The sequence below is a fragment of the Molothrus ater genome, chromosome 12 (genome assembly GCF_012460135.2).
Source record: "Molothrus ater isolate BHLD 08-10-18 breed brown headed cowbird chromosome 12, BPBGC_Mater_1.1, whole genome shotgun sequence".
In the NCBI taxonomy this organism is placed as follows: Eukaryota; Metazoa; Chordata; class Aves; order Passeriformes; family Icteridae; genus Molothrus; species Molothrus ater.
This window is the reverse complement of record NC_050489.2, coordinates 8,430,551-8,448,501: the sequence shown is the minus strand read 5'-3', so window position 1 is coordinate 8,448,501 and position 17,951 is coordinate 8,430,551. Positions and strand designations below refer to the sequence as shown.

The window sequence follows — 17,951 nt, the reverse complement described above, 5'->3', positions numbered from 1 at the left end:
AAAATTGTCATAAGGATGAAGCAGAAATGCAAGATTTTATTAAACAATCTTCAGCTCATAAAAGACATCAGTGTTGTGCCATTCTAGATCATATAAATATATTTCAAAGCAGAATCATATTTCAGCAGAGAGATAAAGCACAAAAGAATATGATTAGTGGATACCAACATAAAATATTAAACCATCCAAGAAGGGGTGTAGGTGTATGTTTATCCACACAGGCAAGTCGGGGGCTGAGAGCAAGGCAAGATTTTGGCAATATATCAATGGAGTCATGAGCACAGATATCCATGGCATTGTGTGTGTGTGTTGTGCCGTGGCAGGGGGGTTTGGCATGGTTTCTCACAGCGCAGAGCTGGGTGTTTCCACACAGCCACGGAAACCGCTGAGGGAACATGATGGGTGTCTTTAGTCTGGCAGAGTCGTCAAAGGGAGATATGAGCTCTACCTGGATAAATAAATAAGTATAAATAGTTTTTTTTCTGATATGTGACCAGATTATTTTCCAGTTGATTTCCAGCCAAGGTCCCAAGGGGGCCACAGATCAAAAAAAGATAAGGGTCAGTTACAAGGTTGAGCTCATTCGGTGTTGCCATAGTAACTGACCTCCAGCATCCCTGGGAGGACGGCACCCAGCTCCCCAGGTGACATTTCTGTTGCCACGCCATCAATCCACTGCCTTTCCCCGCCCAGGCTGCCTGATGGCCGTGCTGCAGAGCACCCGGTGCCGCTGGCAGTGCCGGCCGGAGCGTGGGCTCTCCTTGGCCCCAGCAAAGGGAGTGCGGGCTCTCCTTGGCCCCATGCTGCCTGGGCTCTCCTTGGCCCCATGCTGCCTGGGCTCTCCTTGGCCCCATGCTGCCTGGGCTCTCCTTGGCCCCATGCTGCCTGGGCTCTCCTCGGCCCCATGCTGCCTGGGCTCTCCTTGGCCCCATGCTGCCTGGGCTCTCCTTGGCCCCATGCTGCCTGGGCTCTCCTTGGCCCCATGCTGCCTGGGCTCTCCTTGGCCCCATGCTGCCTGGGCTCTCCTTGGCCCCATGCTGCCTGGGCTCTCCTTGGCCCCATGCTGCCTGGGCTCTCCTCGGCCCCATGCTGCCTGGGCTCTCCTTGGCCCCATGCTGCCTGGGCTCTCCTTGGCCCCATGCTGCCTGGGCTCTCCTTGGCCCCATGCTGCCCCCAGCAAGCGAGGCGCCCAGCCGCGCCCCCAGGAGCAATTACACAAATGCAGTGGAGCAGTGTGGCCCAGATGGTTTGGGTAGCAGGTCATGGGTTTAGGCAGCAATGGTGAGGAGGAAATGTTGACTGTGCAGCAGACATTGCCTTTTTCCACTGTGACCATCTGCAAATTTGCCATTCCCTTGCAGCAGTTGCAGCGTGTCCTCAGACCTTGGTTTTACTTCCATCCTTGGATTGTTTTTAATGAAAACCAGTGGTGGAGTGGTGCAAAGCAGATGAGGGATCAAAGTGGTTCTCTGCAGGCTTTGTGTTTGAGCGGGGTGTCCATCACTGCTGCCCTACCCTGGTTCCAGCCCCTTGCTCCTTCACAGCCACATGGAAAAAATTGCTGGGGAAGCTGCTTTTCTTACATTATAAATTTTTCCCTTTGATTTCTTATTTACTGGGAAATGAATTGCATAAACAGAATAGTTCCATGCAGTTTTCATTTTATTTCCCTGTGTTCATTCCAATTTCTATTTATTTCTACCATAATTAGAGCACACGGCCCATTTAATTCTACCAAATTTATGATCTAATGGACAGAAGAAGGTTCTCTGTGAATACAGTATATTAATGCTTTGTTACACTGAATCACAGTATTTCAAAGTTCATTAAAAGCACGGTTAACTCATGGATGTGAACATCTGAGTACAGGGAAGAAATTCCCTTTTATTGGCTTAATTTGCTGCAGTAGAGTAGAAATATACTGGTCTGGAAAGCTATAGTGTGGGATGTACATGTTGTTGTCAGCAAGGAGCATCAGATTATTTTACATGATCTCTCAAATTAGGACTATTGCAGTTATTCCATGAGGGGAAATTTTTGCTTTATTAAACTGAGTAGAAGAGAGAAGTTTTAACTAATAGTAAAGACAATGCCATCTTGATTTTGGTGTTCAAATCTTCTACTTGTTGGTATAACATGTCAGTACACGACAGTGTTAACATGTACTTTCACATTGCCATTAATATAGTTATAATTAGAAATGCAGCTGATACAGTAAATGGGTTTAATACAGCATTATTAATTATACTGCATCCTCGCCAGGAGGCTGCTGGTGTCGGTTCTCTTAGAGGCTTAGAGACTCATTGTAATATGTATTAAATGCACATTGCTGCAGCAGAAATAGCTTTATGGAGAAGCATATTCCCACTCTAAAATGGGCAGGATGGCAGTGTAAGTGCTACTAAACACCCTATCAACATATTTAAAACTATCCTGCAAAGGCACCCGGCCTTGGGAACAATGAGTGACATGCTCTGCCGCCGCGGTTCAGCTGGGTCTGGCAGCCCACTAATCCTCACTAACAGGCAGTAAATTATGTACCTCCAAATTTATACAAACGCCTGCCTTTGACATCAGCGGGCACCACCCAGGTTTCACCTTCAGGATTCAGATAATCAGCTCTCATTCCTACTGGCTTCCCTCAAGACCAGTATGGAAATAAGTATGTGTCTGCCAGGGATCAAATGCTTTTGGAGACAAAAGTAGGTACTGAAAACATTACAGGATACTATCATCTCCCCATGATACTTTTACACAAAGCGCTCTGTTCCTCTTTTGGCCTGACATAGTTTCAGCCTGACAGAATCCAGCAGGCCTGCTTGTTTTAAACAAGAGCACATCCTATTATTTTTTTGAGAAATGAAGTGTAAAATTAATGCTTATTATTTTGAGCTCAGGAAAAAAAGGCAAGAAACCCAAGATTCTTGTTCGCTGTACATTGCTTGTTTAGTCCTGTAATCATCTGATCCCTCCACAGATACGCTTATGAAGAAATGGGAGAAGATCTGGCATAACAAACTGTAAAAATCTGCATTTTATTTTACAAATGAGAGGGGCTGCATAATTCACTTGAGTTATGTAGGTCTCTCATAGATGCTTGTCATGCTAGAACAAAAAAGGCGAATAAGAATGAGGGAAATGATGATATGTTTGCTGTTGCCCAGCACCACACATTTGACTGTCACACCGCATTGTCAAAAAGCCTCCTTGCATGTACCTAGATGATCTTATATAATTCAAGGAAGTTATTCTCTAAAGGTGACTGAGTATCCCTATACATGTGCTGTGTTTCTGTGTAAAATAATATGCTGTAAAATGCCATAGAGGAGAGAGTGATTATAGCAGCAATTCTATCTATATCTTTGGGCATTTTCATATTTTGAATACACATGCATGAAAAGAGAAACGTTTGTCATGCTAACCATGGTACTTTTTCCCTCTTTTTTTCTTTCTGGATGGTTTTATAGACACAAGAAATACATAATGGACTCCTGTGGGAGTGGAATAAAAACCCCCACCGGTGAGGAGAAGGCCTTATAATTCAGAAGTGGATTTGCAAATCAAAAGGTCTTGCCTCGAGTGGGATAAATTTCCAGATCTGCAGGAACCCATTATGTTTTATTATTTTTCATTCTAGTTTTAGTTTGTTTGTTATGGGTTTAACTATTTAAAATACTGCAGGGATCAGCCAAGAAAATACACAATCTCTGTTACCTAATTAAACATACCAGGCTTGTAAGGATATTCTTTAACTGAAATTGTTTGTTTTTCTTTTCTTTTTTTTAGTTTTACTCAAATTATAGATATTTAGGCTGGAAAAGGAGCAGCAGTCTAGTCATCAGTATGTGTCTATCTGTATTTATGAACACATGTGCTCACACAGGACCATAGGCTGTACATGAATCACTGTTTTCCAAACACCCAGTATGTAGAGGGTAGAAAATTAATGTCAAACATGATTTCTCTGATTTATTCGTAGAAGGCATTTGTTCCATTCCTCCCAGTTCCTGCTTTGTCCTCTGCGGGTTTATTGCAGCATTTGGTTGCTGTACACAGCGGTGTGGCTGGGCATGCTCAGCATGAAGCTCATGTCCCTTCCCATCTCTTCTCCCCTCTGGAGCAGGTTGCAAAATTCACACAAAGCCAGAACTTTTCAGGCAAGGGTCTGATGGGAGAATCCAGCCTTAGGCCACAGTGAGGGGAGAGGGCCTGGTTTGGAAATGTACACACTGGAGAGGGCAACGTGCCTGCCCGTGGAGGCTGCGCAAGCGGAGCATTGCAAACCTCGGCGCGTCCTAGAAACATCCCAGTCCCTGCTTGTGGCTCCCCAGGGAATCCATAGAGCTGCTGCCACGGAGCTACCAGCCCTTTCATCTTTCTGTTCCTGGCTCTTTCCGTTTCTCTTTTTATCTCCTTCCCAACTCACCTGTTTACTTGTCCCCACGCTGCCTCCCATTCCCCAGGCAGCTCTGCTGCAGCACTCACTGTGGGCACCCACTGCCACACGGGTTCCAGAGGCAGCACAGGCAGCTCCCACTGTCCAAGCCTTGTACAGGGGCCTTGGGATCCTGATAGTACCAAAGGCTTCATAGCAAGCTATACTTCCCTTCTCTTTAGCCCCTTTAAAGATAGAAAAAGCTAATTTGAAGCAACTGTAAGTAAAGACCGTGCTCGTGAGGGCTCACATTATTTGTAAGAGCCAAATATATTTGGCAAGGATTAGTGCATGGGGTAATGTAGTCATTTCTTAGCAATCTTTGAACTAAAAATTAATAGTCATTGATATTTGAGGATGTAAAAATAAATGTGAGTGTAGAACAAAAGAAAGAATTTATTTGGTTTTTAAAATGAGTTTTCATGAGAAGTTCATGGGCTGCCACAGTGAAGGAAAGAACCATTTTTAGGGAGTTATTTGCAGAAACCAGGCACAGTATTAAAACCTTTTAGGTAGTTTCTTTAGGTAGTTTTTATAAACCATATGCTATGTTTTCTAAAATTCTGTAACTCCCTCCCTCCTTTCAAGAAAACCAAAGCATTGTTTAGTTTTATGTGTGAAAATTGCTTTAATATGACTTCAGTAGCTCAAAAAAAAAAAAGCTCAACTGCACCCAGAAACACAAACTTCAGTAAACAGAGAAGCATATCATCTTGCAAAAGTGATAGGCTTGAACCAAGAGTAATTATTGCTATTTCACTGAGTTCAGTTAGAATATAGACACATCTAAAATGGGCCCTGTGTATTCAATACTGAAGATATATGACAAGGAAATGCCACTATCAAATTACATTTAAATACCTTCAGTGGTTTCTCTACACCTTGTAAAAAGCCAAGATATACAAAAAAATTTACGCTGACACTCTGCTCTCAGCTCCTGCTATTCTCCAACACTTCCTTCCTCTCCTGAATGTTGGCAGTGTACTCTGTGGTGAATACATCACTTCAGCCCTCTGTCAGCGCTGGTGGCTGAATTCACACTATTAAAGTACTTTTAAATGTGTTTGGCTCCTTAATCCCCTGCACCCAGGGCAGGGCCGCTGTCCCTTTGTGGCAGGGCTGTTGGGAGCCCTGTGTTGGACGGAGCGCGGGGCGCTCCCAGCACAGCCAGGGTGTGGGGGCTGCAGCCCTGAGCTCCAGCAGCCCCTCCTGCTCTGGGGCTGGGGTCCTGGGGGGCCCTGTGCCCAGCACAGGCCTTCCCCACCGGCTGCTGCTGCCTCCCCGACGCTAATCTGCTGTGTCACTAACAAGTTGTATCATTTGAACCTTGCAGAGGAAGGCATCAATCATGAGTGCAAGCTGTGTAACCAGATGTTTGACTCTCCGGCAAAGCTCCTGTGTCACCTGATTGAGCACAGCTTTGAGGGGATGGGAGGCACATTCAAATGCCCTGTTTGTTTCACAGGTAAGACAGGGAGGCCAAGACAAGCCTCAGCGTGCATGGCTAGATCCAGAAATGACACTCGGGGGATTTGTAAAATACTGTATTCCTTTCCCTGGGAAAAAGAAATACTGTGCTTGGAAATGTTCAAATATCCTCTGTCTGGAGCTGGGGCTCGCTCTGCCGAGCAGCGCTGCCACATGCAGCAGGCTCTGCATGGCCCCCACGTCTCCAAACATTTACATTTTGCCTGGTGGCTCACAGGTGCTGTGTGTTTGCAAGGGCAGGACTTGCAAGCCCTAATTCACCTGAGCAAGGACTCTTTAAAGGCCAGGTGGTTCATGGTTTGCTTGCAGTGCTGAGTAAAGGGGAGTAAAGGTTTGATAAGACCAAATTGTACAACTCTATGGTTTTGTCAGCTGCTCTCTCAGAGTTTTTTTTTAATCCAGTTTTCTTACAGTGGTACATTTCTAACTCCTGTCTGAGAGCCTGCTAGGTATTCCTTCTCTGTAGATCATTTAAGCTGTCTCATCAGTGCAAATGATCATGGGTGAATCTTGCTTTTCCAAGATGGGCAGGGTGCATGCTAAAGGCTGCCTTTTATACTCTCTTCAACACAGTTAACATCTGCATTTCCAATCTGTTTGAGAGATAAGGATGGTGTAGGTGTCACTGTGGGCCTGTTGTCAGTAAAGGGGCATGGCAGCACCTGCCATTCCTTTAACTTTGGTGGGAATAAGGTGAACCTGCATTCTTTAGGGTTTGACCCACCATTTGAGAAACTGGTTTTTGTGTGAGCTTGGAGTTTATATATCCTTTCTGAAATGTGCTGTAAAAAATTTTGGATGCATTTGTTAAATTCTGCTGAAGAAGCTATTTTCACATACAGGTGACCATTTGTGTAAAGTGACACAAAAATTAAATATAGATATATTTTTTAGCCAGTGGTTCAATATGTTCCACTTCAAAATTTCCCTCGGTAAAATCAGAATACTTGTCAATCCAGAATCATAATGCAAATGCTGTGAAATTTGTGATGTTAAACAATAATCTTTTTCTTTTATACTGACTGGACAACCTATTTAAAAGATCTAAAAATTGTGGCAAGCGTGCCCCTTCAGATTCACATTTCTGCCAGAAATGCTGTTCTGGACCACGTGCTCCCAGACCAGCCATCAAGGCTTCTCCTGGCCCAGTTGTCCTGCATTAAAAATGCATCTGATGCACCTGCCATGGGCCCAGGGCTCCCCGTGGGAGCAGTGACGTCCTCTCTTTGGTCTGAAGGCTGAGTTCTTCCAGTTACCTGGACAGTGTTAGCTTTATGTGAAATATCAAAAATCCATACAGGATGTAAAGTCTGTTAGAAGTAAGCTGACTGTCAGCCTGGAGACTCTAAATTGACTACTTGTAAGGAAATTCTGCTGAACCAAGTGTATCAGCACTTCTCTGGCAGATATCCTTGGACCTTTTACAGTTGCAGAGACTCTGAAGTGCAGTTTGAGACGAGGTGCCTTATATGAAACAATCTCAACTAACTGTACTGTGTTGTTTCAGTTTTTGTACAGGCAAACAAATTGCAGCAGCACATCTTTGCAGTGCACGGGCAGGAAGACAAAATTTATGACTGTTCCCAGTGCCCACAGAAGTTCTTCTTTCAAACAGAGCTTCAGGTATGTTTACAACAGGAGTAAAAACAAAGCTAAAGCTGTTGATTTCTCTGTGCTACTGTCACCCTTGTGCAGCATTTAGAAAAGGAGCCTAACTTTGGTATTGTCTCTTCTGCCCTTAAACAGTCTCTCAGTCTCCTCCTGCCTCCTTGGGTGCCTGGAGGAGAAAAAGGTCTCTGAGCATGGCTGGAATAAATAAATAAATAAGACAAGACAGATATCATGATTTATGAGTATTTCTCTTGACAGTAGTGTTGCTACATCCTTACATGTCTACGTCAAACACCTTGTAAATAATTTCTTTTTCTCCATTAATAATTTAGGGACTGATTAACATACAAAGACTAAGCAAATGGTAGCTGCCCCATCCCCTTCCCTGCTGCTAAATCATAAGTAAAGGAATTTTCCCTGCTAAGTATGAGACAGCGTGGGTGCATCTCAACATGATGCTCAGGTAGAGGCTCCTCCCAGGCAGCAGCACATTGCCAGGCTGGGCTCTGCACCCCAGGCCTCCCACACCACTGTCCCTGGCAGCACTGGGGATGCAGCCACAGCAGTTGTAGCCTCCACAGAGCCAGTGCTTGGCTCACACCCATTCCCAGGGGCACAAATCCTTCTGCAGGGGCTGGGCCCTGACCTGGGCATGCTGCTGCAGCCCTGCTTGGAGCCCTGGCCCCAGAGGCCTCCTTGGAGCAGGTTAAACCCCACCAACAGCCTTGGTGCTGAACCCACAGAGACCCTGAACCTCCATGTGTGTGTGCAGGGCTCCTCTTGGGCAGTGGAGCCCAGAGCCTGCCCTGGCACAGAGCTCGTGGGGAGGTGCCCACCCTGGCTGCCTCCTCACACCCACCTCACCTGCGCAGCATGGCCACCAACACCACCCCTCCCATCCCCTGGGAAAGGCAGTCTTTTTATAGAATGGTACCATATGCCTCATTTAAATGTATTAGCTTTATAAACCACGACTTACTTAAACTTTGGAGGGTTTTTATTTATCTTGCTGAATTCCCAAGCTGCTGCCTCTTGTGTTGTGCTGTCATGCTGTGGAAGGATGGCTGATCTTTTCACTTTGTTGATTTTATATTTTTTTTCTCCCAGGGGATCCCGCCTTTCCCTTGTTCTAGCGACCTGATTTGCATAAGTGTACAAAAGTTTTAACTATACCTTGTTAATATTTTAATAAAGTCAGCAGATTTTGGGTTTGTGTGTTCTCACTATGAACGTTTTATGAAGGCAGTAGTGGCTTGCAAAGGCAGCTTTGATTTTTTCCTCCCATATCTCCCTAAAAGTGGTGTTTGGTCAAAATGCCAGCACAATTAAAATGGGAATACTGGCTTCCTAGGCCACTGCATTAACCTTTAGAATCAGATGATCAAATAAAGAGAACCTGCTTAAATTATAGTCTAAGCAGCCTATTTTTTGCAATTACAGATTTTAATTACATAGTGTTTCAATTCTGAAGTTTTTTGCATTGCACAATTGCTGCAAATGTCAGCTTTAATCATATAAATTAGGATTGTAATTTTTCAGTTTTTACGGAGGATTTTTCTGCACTCAAAATTTTTCTGCTTATAATAATTCATAATAATTACATGAGTAGATTTGAATGATGTGGGCTAAATGAAAATGCAATACTTAGCTGCACAGTTTTAGTCTTTATTTCAGTAGTGACTCAGAAACGTGTGTTTACTTTGTGCCAGGAAATTTACTAATGCAAATATTGGAGCCAAGGAGGACACAATATGTGTGTATAAATCAGTTAGAAATGTGTAAGACTTCTGAACCAGTTTGCCTTGGCATGATTATCTCATTAGTTTCTGGTGTGTAAGCTGCCTGCTCTAAATTCCTCAACTGTTGGTTATATTTTTGTTGAGTAATGAAGATTTAGTATTATTTTAGTGAACCAGTTGTTCAACTGCTACTTGGGGTTAAATCTGCATAAACCTTTCTGTGTCTTTAACTGTGCAATTATCTTATGTGGGCAAATCAGCCTCCATCAAGGGGTTCTGCTTGATGGATTTGACTGTTTAGTTCTGAACTTGCTTTCCTACTGGCATGAAATAACTGGTATCAAAACCTGAACCTACACACTGTTTTCCTTCTTTGTATTTTCAAGTGAAACCACTGAAAATACATTTTAAAAGATTGAGCATTCAACTATTTCAAGAAGAAATTCAGAGTGGGGTGCTTGTAGAAAAGCAGGAAAAACATGGAAGGTGGGGAAAATGACAGGCAGTAAAGGGAAAAGGTAACTTTTAGAGATGTCACAGATTGGCATGACTTAGCCCTGCTGATTTTTGAACATTTCTTTTAAACAATGTGTGTGCCATATGATGAGAAACTGTAAATGCTGCTGTAAATATACCTGTAGTGGCTGGTGCAGATACTGCTTTGGTAGCTTAATGCTCTGGATGTGATCAAACCCTCTTTGTGCTGCTGAACTAGTAGTTGTATTTTAATATAGGATTTTGCTTTGAAGTTTACACCATCTGATGGAGCTGCAAAACCAAGGCTTAGGAACGCTCCAAGGAACTGAACTTGCTTTATAAACGGTGGGAATTTTGGTGAGAATCTGGAGCAATGAGTCAGTGATGTTACTTTGATGATATTGCCACAAGAAAAGAAAACAGAATGCTACTTAACTGCTTACATTATCTCACTGGAAATAAGGGAGGAAAACGTGGGAAGGTTAAGCATGAAACACAAAGGAAAGAGTATGTGTGATAACCCCACACACCCTTAGGGCAGAAGAGGAAAGGCTGGCAGCTCTGTGTTTTTCATATCCTCACTTTGTACAATTGACAGCTATGAATATCATTAAATTCTCCTGGAAAAAGGGTGAATGTATAGCTTATATCTAAAACACCAAGGCTATGGCATTTCATTCCCCCTGCTGCAACATGCTCACTGAAACAAGTGTAGAGGTGGAGGGTTGGGGTTTCCTCACATGCAGGGCAGAAGAAGCCCTTTCAGACAGATCCCCATCTCCAGGAGCTGTGCTGCGAGCTGATGGTCCAGCTCCTCAGAGGCAGCTGGAGCCATGGGCACTCAGATGTGGCAGATGAGCTTGCTCTTTGACAAGTGAAGTTTTGATCTTTGCTATTTAAAATTTAGCAGGGAACCCTGCCAGCCCCAAAGATGGGTCAGAAATGATGACACACAATGGGTGCTGAGAGTTATATTTGTGGTGTGATTCACAGCGAGGAGAGATCCCTCCTCAGGTGTTTGCATCGAGAATTGTACTAAGCAAATTGTGACTGAGCAGTGGTTTTCAGAGAAAACTTGAGAAGGATTTTTGTGTGTACTCTTTTACCACACTGCTTTTTCCAAGGAGCCATCACATAACCGGTGAAGTATTTGTATTTAAAGGATTAATTCCTGCTGTTTGCTTGTGTACTGTTAATCATACTGTTTCCTCCTAAATGATTACAATTGATGAAAACTAAGGCAAGGGATGTAATAAACAATGCGCAAATAATCCAGGTACCAAGGGAGCAGGGTACCTGCCAGGTCTTTCCTAGCACAGGTGTTCAGGTGTTTTATTGCCTGATATGAATAAAGGGCTTTCTTTTCTGCTCAGATTTGGAGATATGTCAAACCACTGAATTAAGAGAGCTTCACTGGAGGAATGTGCTGTCATTTGAAATGCCCAGTTTTTTAAACGTACACATATCAAAAGGAGCTACTATGGCTCATTGGCTAGCACTGTGGTCTGTCTCCCCTCTCATTTTATCTTATGTGAAAGCTAGCAATTTTCATATATCCATAAACAGGAATGAGCTGCTGCACAGAAATTGCACTCATTATATTAATAATGATTTACCATGAATGTCCTCCAGGGGCTTGATTTGGTCCACATCAAAGTCCTTGGGATTCTTTCTGCTGATTACAGCAGATCAAGCCCTAAGCAGGTTTTCTCTTTTTAAGTCTGCTTTTAATATCAGCTTGATGTTAGATGTGCCACATCAGACCATAGGGCTGTGAGGACACAGAGGGCTGTGACCTGCCCAGGTGAGGGGCCATCACAGAGAGCTGCCCCGTGGTCTGATGGGACCCAGTGGGGGACACACAGGAGCTGCTCTGTGCCTGTGCTGGCCTCCCTGGGAGCAGGGCAGCGGGAAGCCACATGTCCAGCTGCTCATGCCAGTGGTCCTTGGGGCCATCTGGGTACAGCAGTGTCCCTGAAGCACGGAGGGGAACCAGAGCCCCTTGGCTTGGCTGGGAGCCCGCAGGTGAGTCTGCAGGGCTGTGTCCAAGGGCTCCCTTCACCACCAGTGGAGCAATGAAGAAAGACTTCAGCAATTTTGAGTCTGTACCCAGCCATATCTCCAGCTCCTATTTGAAAAATGGACTTTACCTACTTTCTGGGGGTATAAGAAAGCTTACTTAAGTAGAAGTAAATTTTTGCTTCCAACCAGCCTTGTGCTTGCAGCAGTGCAAAATCTCAGTGTTTCTGTGCCCCAGTGTCCATTCAGGCAGTGAAAGAAAGGCAATTCCATGGTATCTTGAGGAAGTTGCAGAAAATGTTTCTCCTTGAGAGTGCGTGGATGGCAGGACAAATGGGACCTGAAATGTGGCTCTATCTCAAGGCAGTGCTTTCACTTGATGTAACTTTTGCTGTATTTCAGGACTCAGTGTGGCTTAGATGGCAAACACCAAGAGCTTCTTGCTGAAAACATACCACAAGCTCTTTTTAAATTTCACACAAAGCACACACAAAACCATGTGTGGAATTAATTTTCTGCAACATCCTTTTTTTTTTTCCTTTTAAAACAGATTTTTTATCTTTGGATTTTGTGTTTTGGTAGGCTTTTAAAAACCTGTTAGCTATTTTTCCTTCTTTTGTACTTTTATTTTTTAATTTTTAGATTTTAAAAACGTCATTCCTTCTTTAAAATTGTGAAAATAACTAGTCAGTTATCCTAGCAGATTTGGCTAGTGTTTCTTAAAAAAATGTTGCTGTGGTGCTTGGAGTATTGTTAAATTTTAATTATTAGTAGTTACAAAGCTAATAAATTACAAGACTACCAAAATCTATTCCAGCCATATTGCTGGGTTTCATTCAGACGCAGTCAGATAATTATAACTAACAATAATTAAAAATTAAAAGTGCTGTAGGCAGATACCCATCATGTTGAGTCTGCCTGCCTGAACATTCTTTATGGACTGCAAAACCACAAGTTTTATCTGTGATCTGTTTTCACAGTAGGGAAGTTTTTACCTATAAGGTCTCTGGTTTTCATTGTGTGTGTTTAAATTCAGAGGAGGAGGAGGAGGAATATATGGCTGTTTGAAACTTTAGAGTTAGGACCAGGCTCTGGTAAGGACCAAAGCTAAGATACTTCATTGCAGACTACGTGGGGCTGGTGCTGGGTCTGCAGCAGCTGCAGTTGTGGTTCTGTGCAGGGAATGCCAGAGGTTTCCTGGGCCTGACATCCACAGAGGTTAATGTAATAGCAGGGGCTGCTCATGCTCACCCCTGTGTGGTTTGTCAGGCAGCACCTTCTTCCCCTGCACACAGGCAGGGGGTGTTTGCTGGGGCTGCTGGGACAGTGATGGAATCCAGACCACGTGGCCTCTTTGTGTGGCCACCTCTGCTGCAACAAAGGAGGGTGCAGAAATCTTGAATTGCTCTGTGTGTGGTGTAGTGCCAGGGTGTAACATTTTCATTTGGACAGATGGTTCTGATCAATATATTGCTGCATCTTTATCCTGTCTGAGGTCTCCTCAGTGAGAGGCACAAAGATCTCTCACCTGAGATGAAGATATGCCTGGCACTGGAGCGGCATGGCCCGTAACAGAAACCCCTCCTTCACTTCTTAAACGTTAGGGCCATTCCGTAGCTGGCCCTGGCTAACAAAGTGCACACAACTTCACATTAACATGTGCAGAAAACCCAGCAGCCGTGCAGAGCGGAGGAAAAAAAGCAGGGAGCCAGGTGAAAGGCATCGTTTTAGCCATTAATGCACTTAAGCGCACCCAAGTGTCAACATGTGTGATCAAGTGTAAGGAGGCATGTCGCTGCAATGTGGCAGGGCTGGCACACACACGGGGCTTCCTCCAGCAGAGATGGCACTTGGATCTGCTGCTCAGGCTGCCCAGCTAAACCCGTCGTTGCCTGTCATCTATGCCCTAGGGCAAGGGTCCAACCAACTTTTGCGCAGGCACCATGCCATCCCAACAGATGGGCAGGAGTGTAAGCCGCCAAGAGACAATGTATATGCATCAATTGTGTTTATTGAAAGCACAATTCCTGGCTGGAAATGTTCAAATGTCTATTTAGTTTGAGATAAGATGCCTTTAGTTAATGGGTAGGGAAATGCAGCTTAGCTTTGAATTAATTCCTTTATATACGTTACAAAATATAATGCAGACGTGGAAGTGTAAGATGTGGTGATTATGGGGAGATCTGTTAAAGGTCTGTCGTGACACAGAGCCCTCCGAGAAACTGACCCAATGTGCCAAGGTGCTACATACCCCTAAGTACCAGAGACCAAATTTGTAGGTGCTGCACATAACTGTACACCTCTCTGGCTCAATACATAGTGATATGCAAGGAGCCAGCCTTTTACACTGGCAGGTTTCCCTTTGCACACAGGTGTATAAGCTCACCTCACCTCTTAGTGGTGGAAAACACTTTTACTTTTTGGGGCAATGAGGGTGATACATTAATCCAGACTAAAGCTAGACTAGTTTACACATCTCACAAAAGAAATTTGTTTTCCATGTGACTAAAAGAGAGGAAAATATAATATAATACAATATACTTACATATCTGACAGCATTGTTGCCCACCAGAAAGGATAAATTATGGAAGCATCCAGAGAGGAGTCTGTATGCACACATTAAAGGGTGTTCCCTTCACCTACTTGTTAGCTTTATTCAATTAAGACTTCTTAGTGTTTGTGAAAGATGTGCTTTGAAGACCCTTCTGAATATACAATTTGATATTCATAAGGATCCAGGCATACTATATGTAAATAAATAAAGCAGGAATGTTGTACTTCCAGATACATTAATGCATTCCCCTCCTCATGGCAGCAGAGCACACGGGTTGTGTTAAACATCCATCCTGACCAAAAGGAGGAAGCACAGGAGAAGAAATGAGAAATGGATTTTCTCTCAGAAAGACCAGATTGCACTCTCTGGTCTGGCAATAACAATTACTAATGACATTTAGAGAGAAATTAAGGATGAGAAATGCAAGTTGGCATTTCAGCAGTGCCAGTCAGTAACATTGCATCAGAGCTCACAGGAGAGATGAGAAAAAGTTTAGGGATGGAAAATTAATTTTGTTATGTCAACAATTAACAAATACCTTTTCTTCATTCTTTACCACACTATCACAAATTACCACTGTGATAGTATTTAGCAGCTCCTCAGGTGAATGAAAATTTCAGCACTTTGAAATCCTTATTTCTAGAGTCAAAAGCACGTGTTTATGTTTTGCTGCGTTTTGTTGAACAATGAGTGATGGAAAGAGGTTCAGACTGACCAGAGAGGGAGAGCATGAGCTCTTGGATGTGTATAGCAAGAAAATTCTGTGGATTTTCTCTGCAGATCTCTGTGGTTCTTATAACCATGAATGAATTAAGTTTATCAGCACATTTTCTGATTTTTTTTTTCTGTTCTGTAAATTCGGAAAGGCAAGGTTGAATACTATAGCCTGTTCCATGCTGGACAATTTTGGAGGAGCCAGACATAAAGCCCTGGAAACCTCAGACCTTTTATTCCAAAGACCTTCACGTGTTCACAAGGTGACATCCCTGTCCCCACAGGAGGGTGGTAGGAAGCCCTGCTTCCTGCTGCTGTGTGGAGAGGCTGGAGCACAGGGGCCATAAGCTGTGAGCACAGGGGCTGTGAGCGTGGCCATGGCACAGCTGGCTGTGCAGGAGCAGCGTCCTCAGGGACAGCACAAGCGGCCACCCCTGCCTGGCCCTGCCGGGCTGGGTAGCACATGCCTTTGTAAGCAGGGCAGAGCCCTTAAAATAGAAACAGAACGCTTGTGTAACATGTAGACAAATAATTTTTTTTTTCTTTTGTTTTCTCTCTGAAATAGCTTGTCAGAGATTTTCTTTGCTGGTGGGAAGAGATGTCTGATCCAGCCCCTTTGATTTTCCCCTGCTGTAGTGGCTGCAGTGGAGCATAGTTTGGGGTCTGAGCACAGACTAGCTCTGTTGCCTCCTGTAAGTGTCGCTAGCATCCAGAGGAACTGACTGTTTTTCAAAGCAAGAGGGATGCTGCACTGGAAAGGGCAGGGTATAAGCATTATTTAAAGAAAATAGTGGAGCTTGATCAGCCTCAGTTTTAAAGAGCTCATCGAGGGTGCTGTACAGCATCCTTTTAAAAGTTCAGTCTCTTCGTTTGCTTGGAAAGACTGAAGTGGGGATGCTTGTCCAGACATAACAGTATATGCCTGAGTGTTTTCACAAGAAATGTCTAGATCATTAAATATAATAGGTCTCAGCTGCAGTTTTGATCACTGAAGCATGCACACAATTCATCACAGCAAATTAGGTACGTCTTTGTAACTTATCTTTCTGCAATTTGCTGGCACTTCTAGAGAGCTGAAACTTATATTGGATGTGCTGCAGAAGCCATTTCAGATAAAATATTCTGTGTTTATTGTTGGAGAACAAGGATTCCCTAATAACAAAAACATGGAGCAGTGTATGTTTCTGCTCCTGCATCTTGCAGAACCAGCAGTAGTACCAGTAGAGATCCCCAGCCACATTCATTATTTATATATTTCAGTGAATTTCTTGTCTGCAGTAAAAGAGATATAAGCTTCAACATCAGTCTGTGCCAAATTCTATGCTACAGCCCATTCAGAAACCTGAGGCAGCCATGGTTCTCAATCATTACACAGCCCATTTATCTGATTGGAGTTTTGTCCTCTCTGCCTTGCTGAAATGTTGCGTGTTCTTTAAAAGCTGAGTTTGACCTTTGGAAAGAAAAGGCATTTGCTATTTTAATTTTAGGGGGTTTTTTTTAGAGAGAACCTGAGCCTACTTAAATGGAAATTGGCATTGAAAAGCAGCAGAGTTATTGAAAAGCATTTACTTTATTACTAGAAGAGAACAGACGCTAGTGGACTCAAAAATTACATTTCAATGGACTCATCAGTTTCAGTCACTAGTTAGTCTGTGAACAGATGGATATATTTGTAGCAGTTAACATGAATTTATGCCCTGGAATTTTACATTTGCCCTAAGAGCACTGCTATCTTAGTTGCTGCGTTGAAGGGTTTGGAGATTCATTTTATTTTTTGGAAAAAAGATACGTTTGTTTCTAATTGCAGAGATTTCTTACATCATAGAAATCGCCTCAGATTTCAGAAACATGAATGATATATAGCTTCTATGTAAGGAAAATGTTGTAAAAGAATCCCCAGTATAGCTGCTGCAGAAAAAATAAACATCTCAGCCTAAACCTAGATAAACCCCTGTGGACTGAGAAAATAATTTTCAATAACCAGATATTTTTAACTCTGTGTATGAAGGTAGTAATCACAGTCACCTGTATTTGCATCTAGGGTCTGCCACAGTCTAATTGCTTGTCTCTTTCCACCCCCGCCCCACTAAATTTTAAGGCTTCTGGTTAACTGAGCAATGCATTAAGCACTCCATCTCCAAAACAGAAAGAAATACTGCCCTAGCCTCTACCATGTGGCATCTTTAGGTTTCAGGGATTTCGTTTAAATCTGAAATTTATGTCCAGGAGAAATAAATTATTAGATTGTAAAAGCAGCTGGGGAGGGAGTAAATATAGTCTCTTTTGTCCTCTATATCATTTCCCCAGGAAGATAATAAATGTGTGGCAAGCGTCTTGTGTTTCCTCTGTCATACAAATGTTGTGTGTGTGCTGTATTTCAGATGTGAAGCTTAGACTCCAGACAGGAAATCCTGGAGTGATACTGTACTGCTGTTGCCTACTGCTGTGGTGCTGGTGGAGGCCCCATCACTTTGGCTGCTTAGAAGGAATTTGAAAAATAATTTCATGAAGAAATTTAAAAGCCCTTGTGTGTATCCCTGATTTCCAGAGTAAGAGATTTAGGGTGTAATCCTAGGGTTTATCTCCTCAGCCAGTGAAAGGCAGCAGGAGCAGCAGCCTTGGCTGCTGGAGAGAGCTCAGGATAGGGGTCCTGCCCTGTGACCCCACCCCAAGGGCTGATTTTCCCAGGGGGATTTTAAAGGCTGTAAGAGAAACTCCTATTAATTCCTCCCTGCCTTACCTGTTCTCATTCTTCTGTGAGGTCAGATACATGGAGCAAGCATGATGAGCGGCCAGGAAAAAAATTTGGTCTGAGAACAGCAAAAGGATAAGGAATGGTCAGAAATTCAGTGGTCTACTGGCTTTTCTGCACCTGGCTGTGTGTATAGGGCTGTCACTGCCTGCACCTCCATGC

General features: G+C 43.5%; 1 protein-coding gene across 6 annotated transcripts in view; it reads left to right on the top strand.

Annotated features, from left to right (window-relative positions):
• Positions 1-17,951, top strand: part of ZNF423 (zinc finger protein 423) — a 279,999-nt gene that overhangs the window by 251,001 nt on the left and 11,047 nt on the right. For all 6 annotated transcript variants that reach the window (XM_036390304.2, XM_036390301.2, XM_054516151.1 and 3 more), the window contains 2 exons: positions 5,769-5,900; positions 7,431-7,546. In XM_036390304.2, the coding sequence (XP_036246197.1) occupies positions 5,769-5,900; positions 7,431-7,546 (248 nt within the window). The remainder of the gene's footprint in view (positions 1-5,768; positions 5,901-7,430; positions 7,547-17,951) is intronic.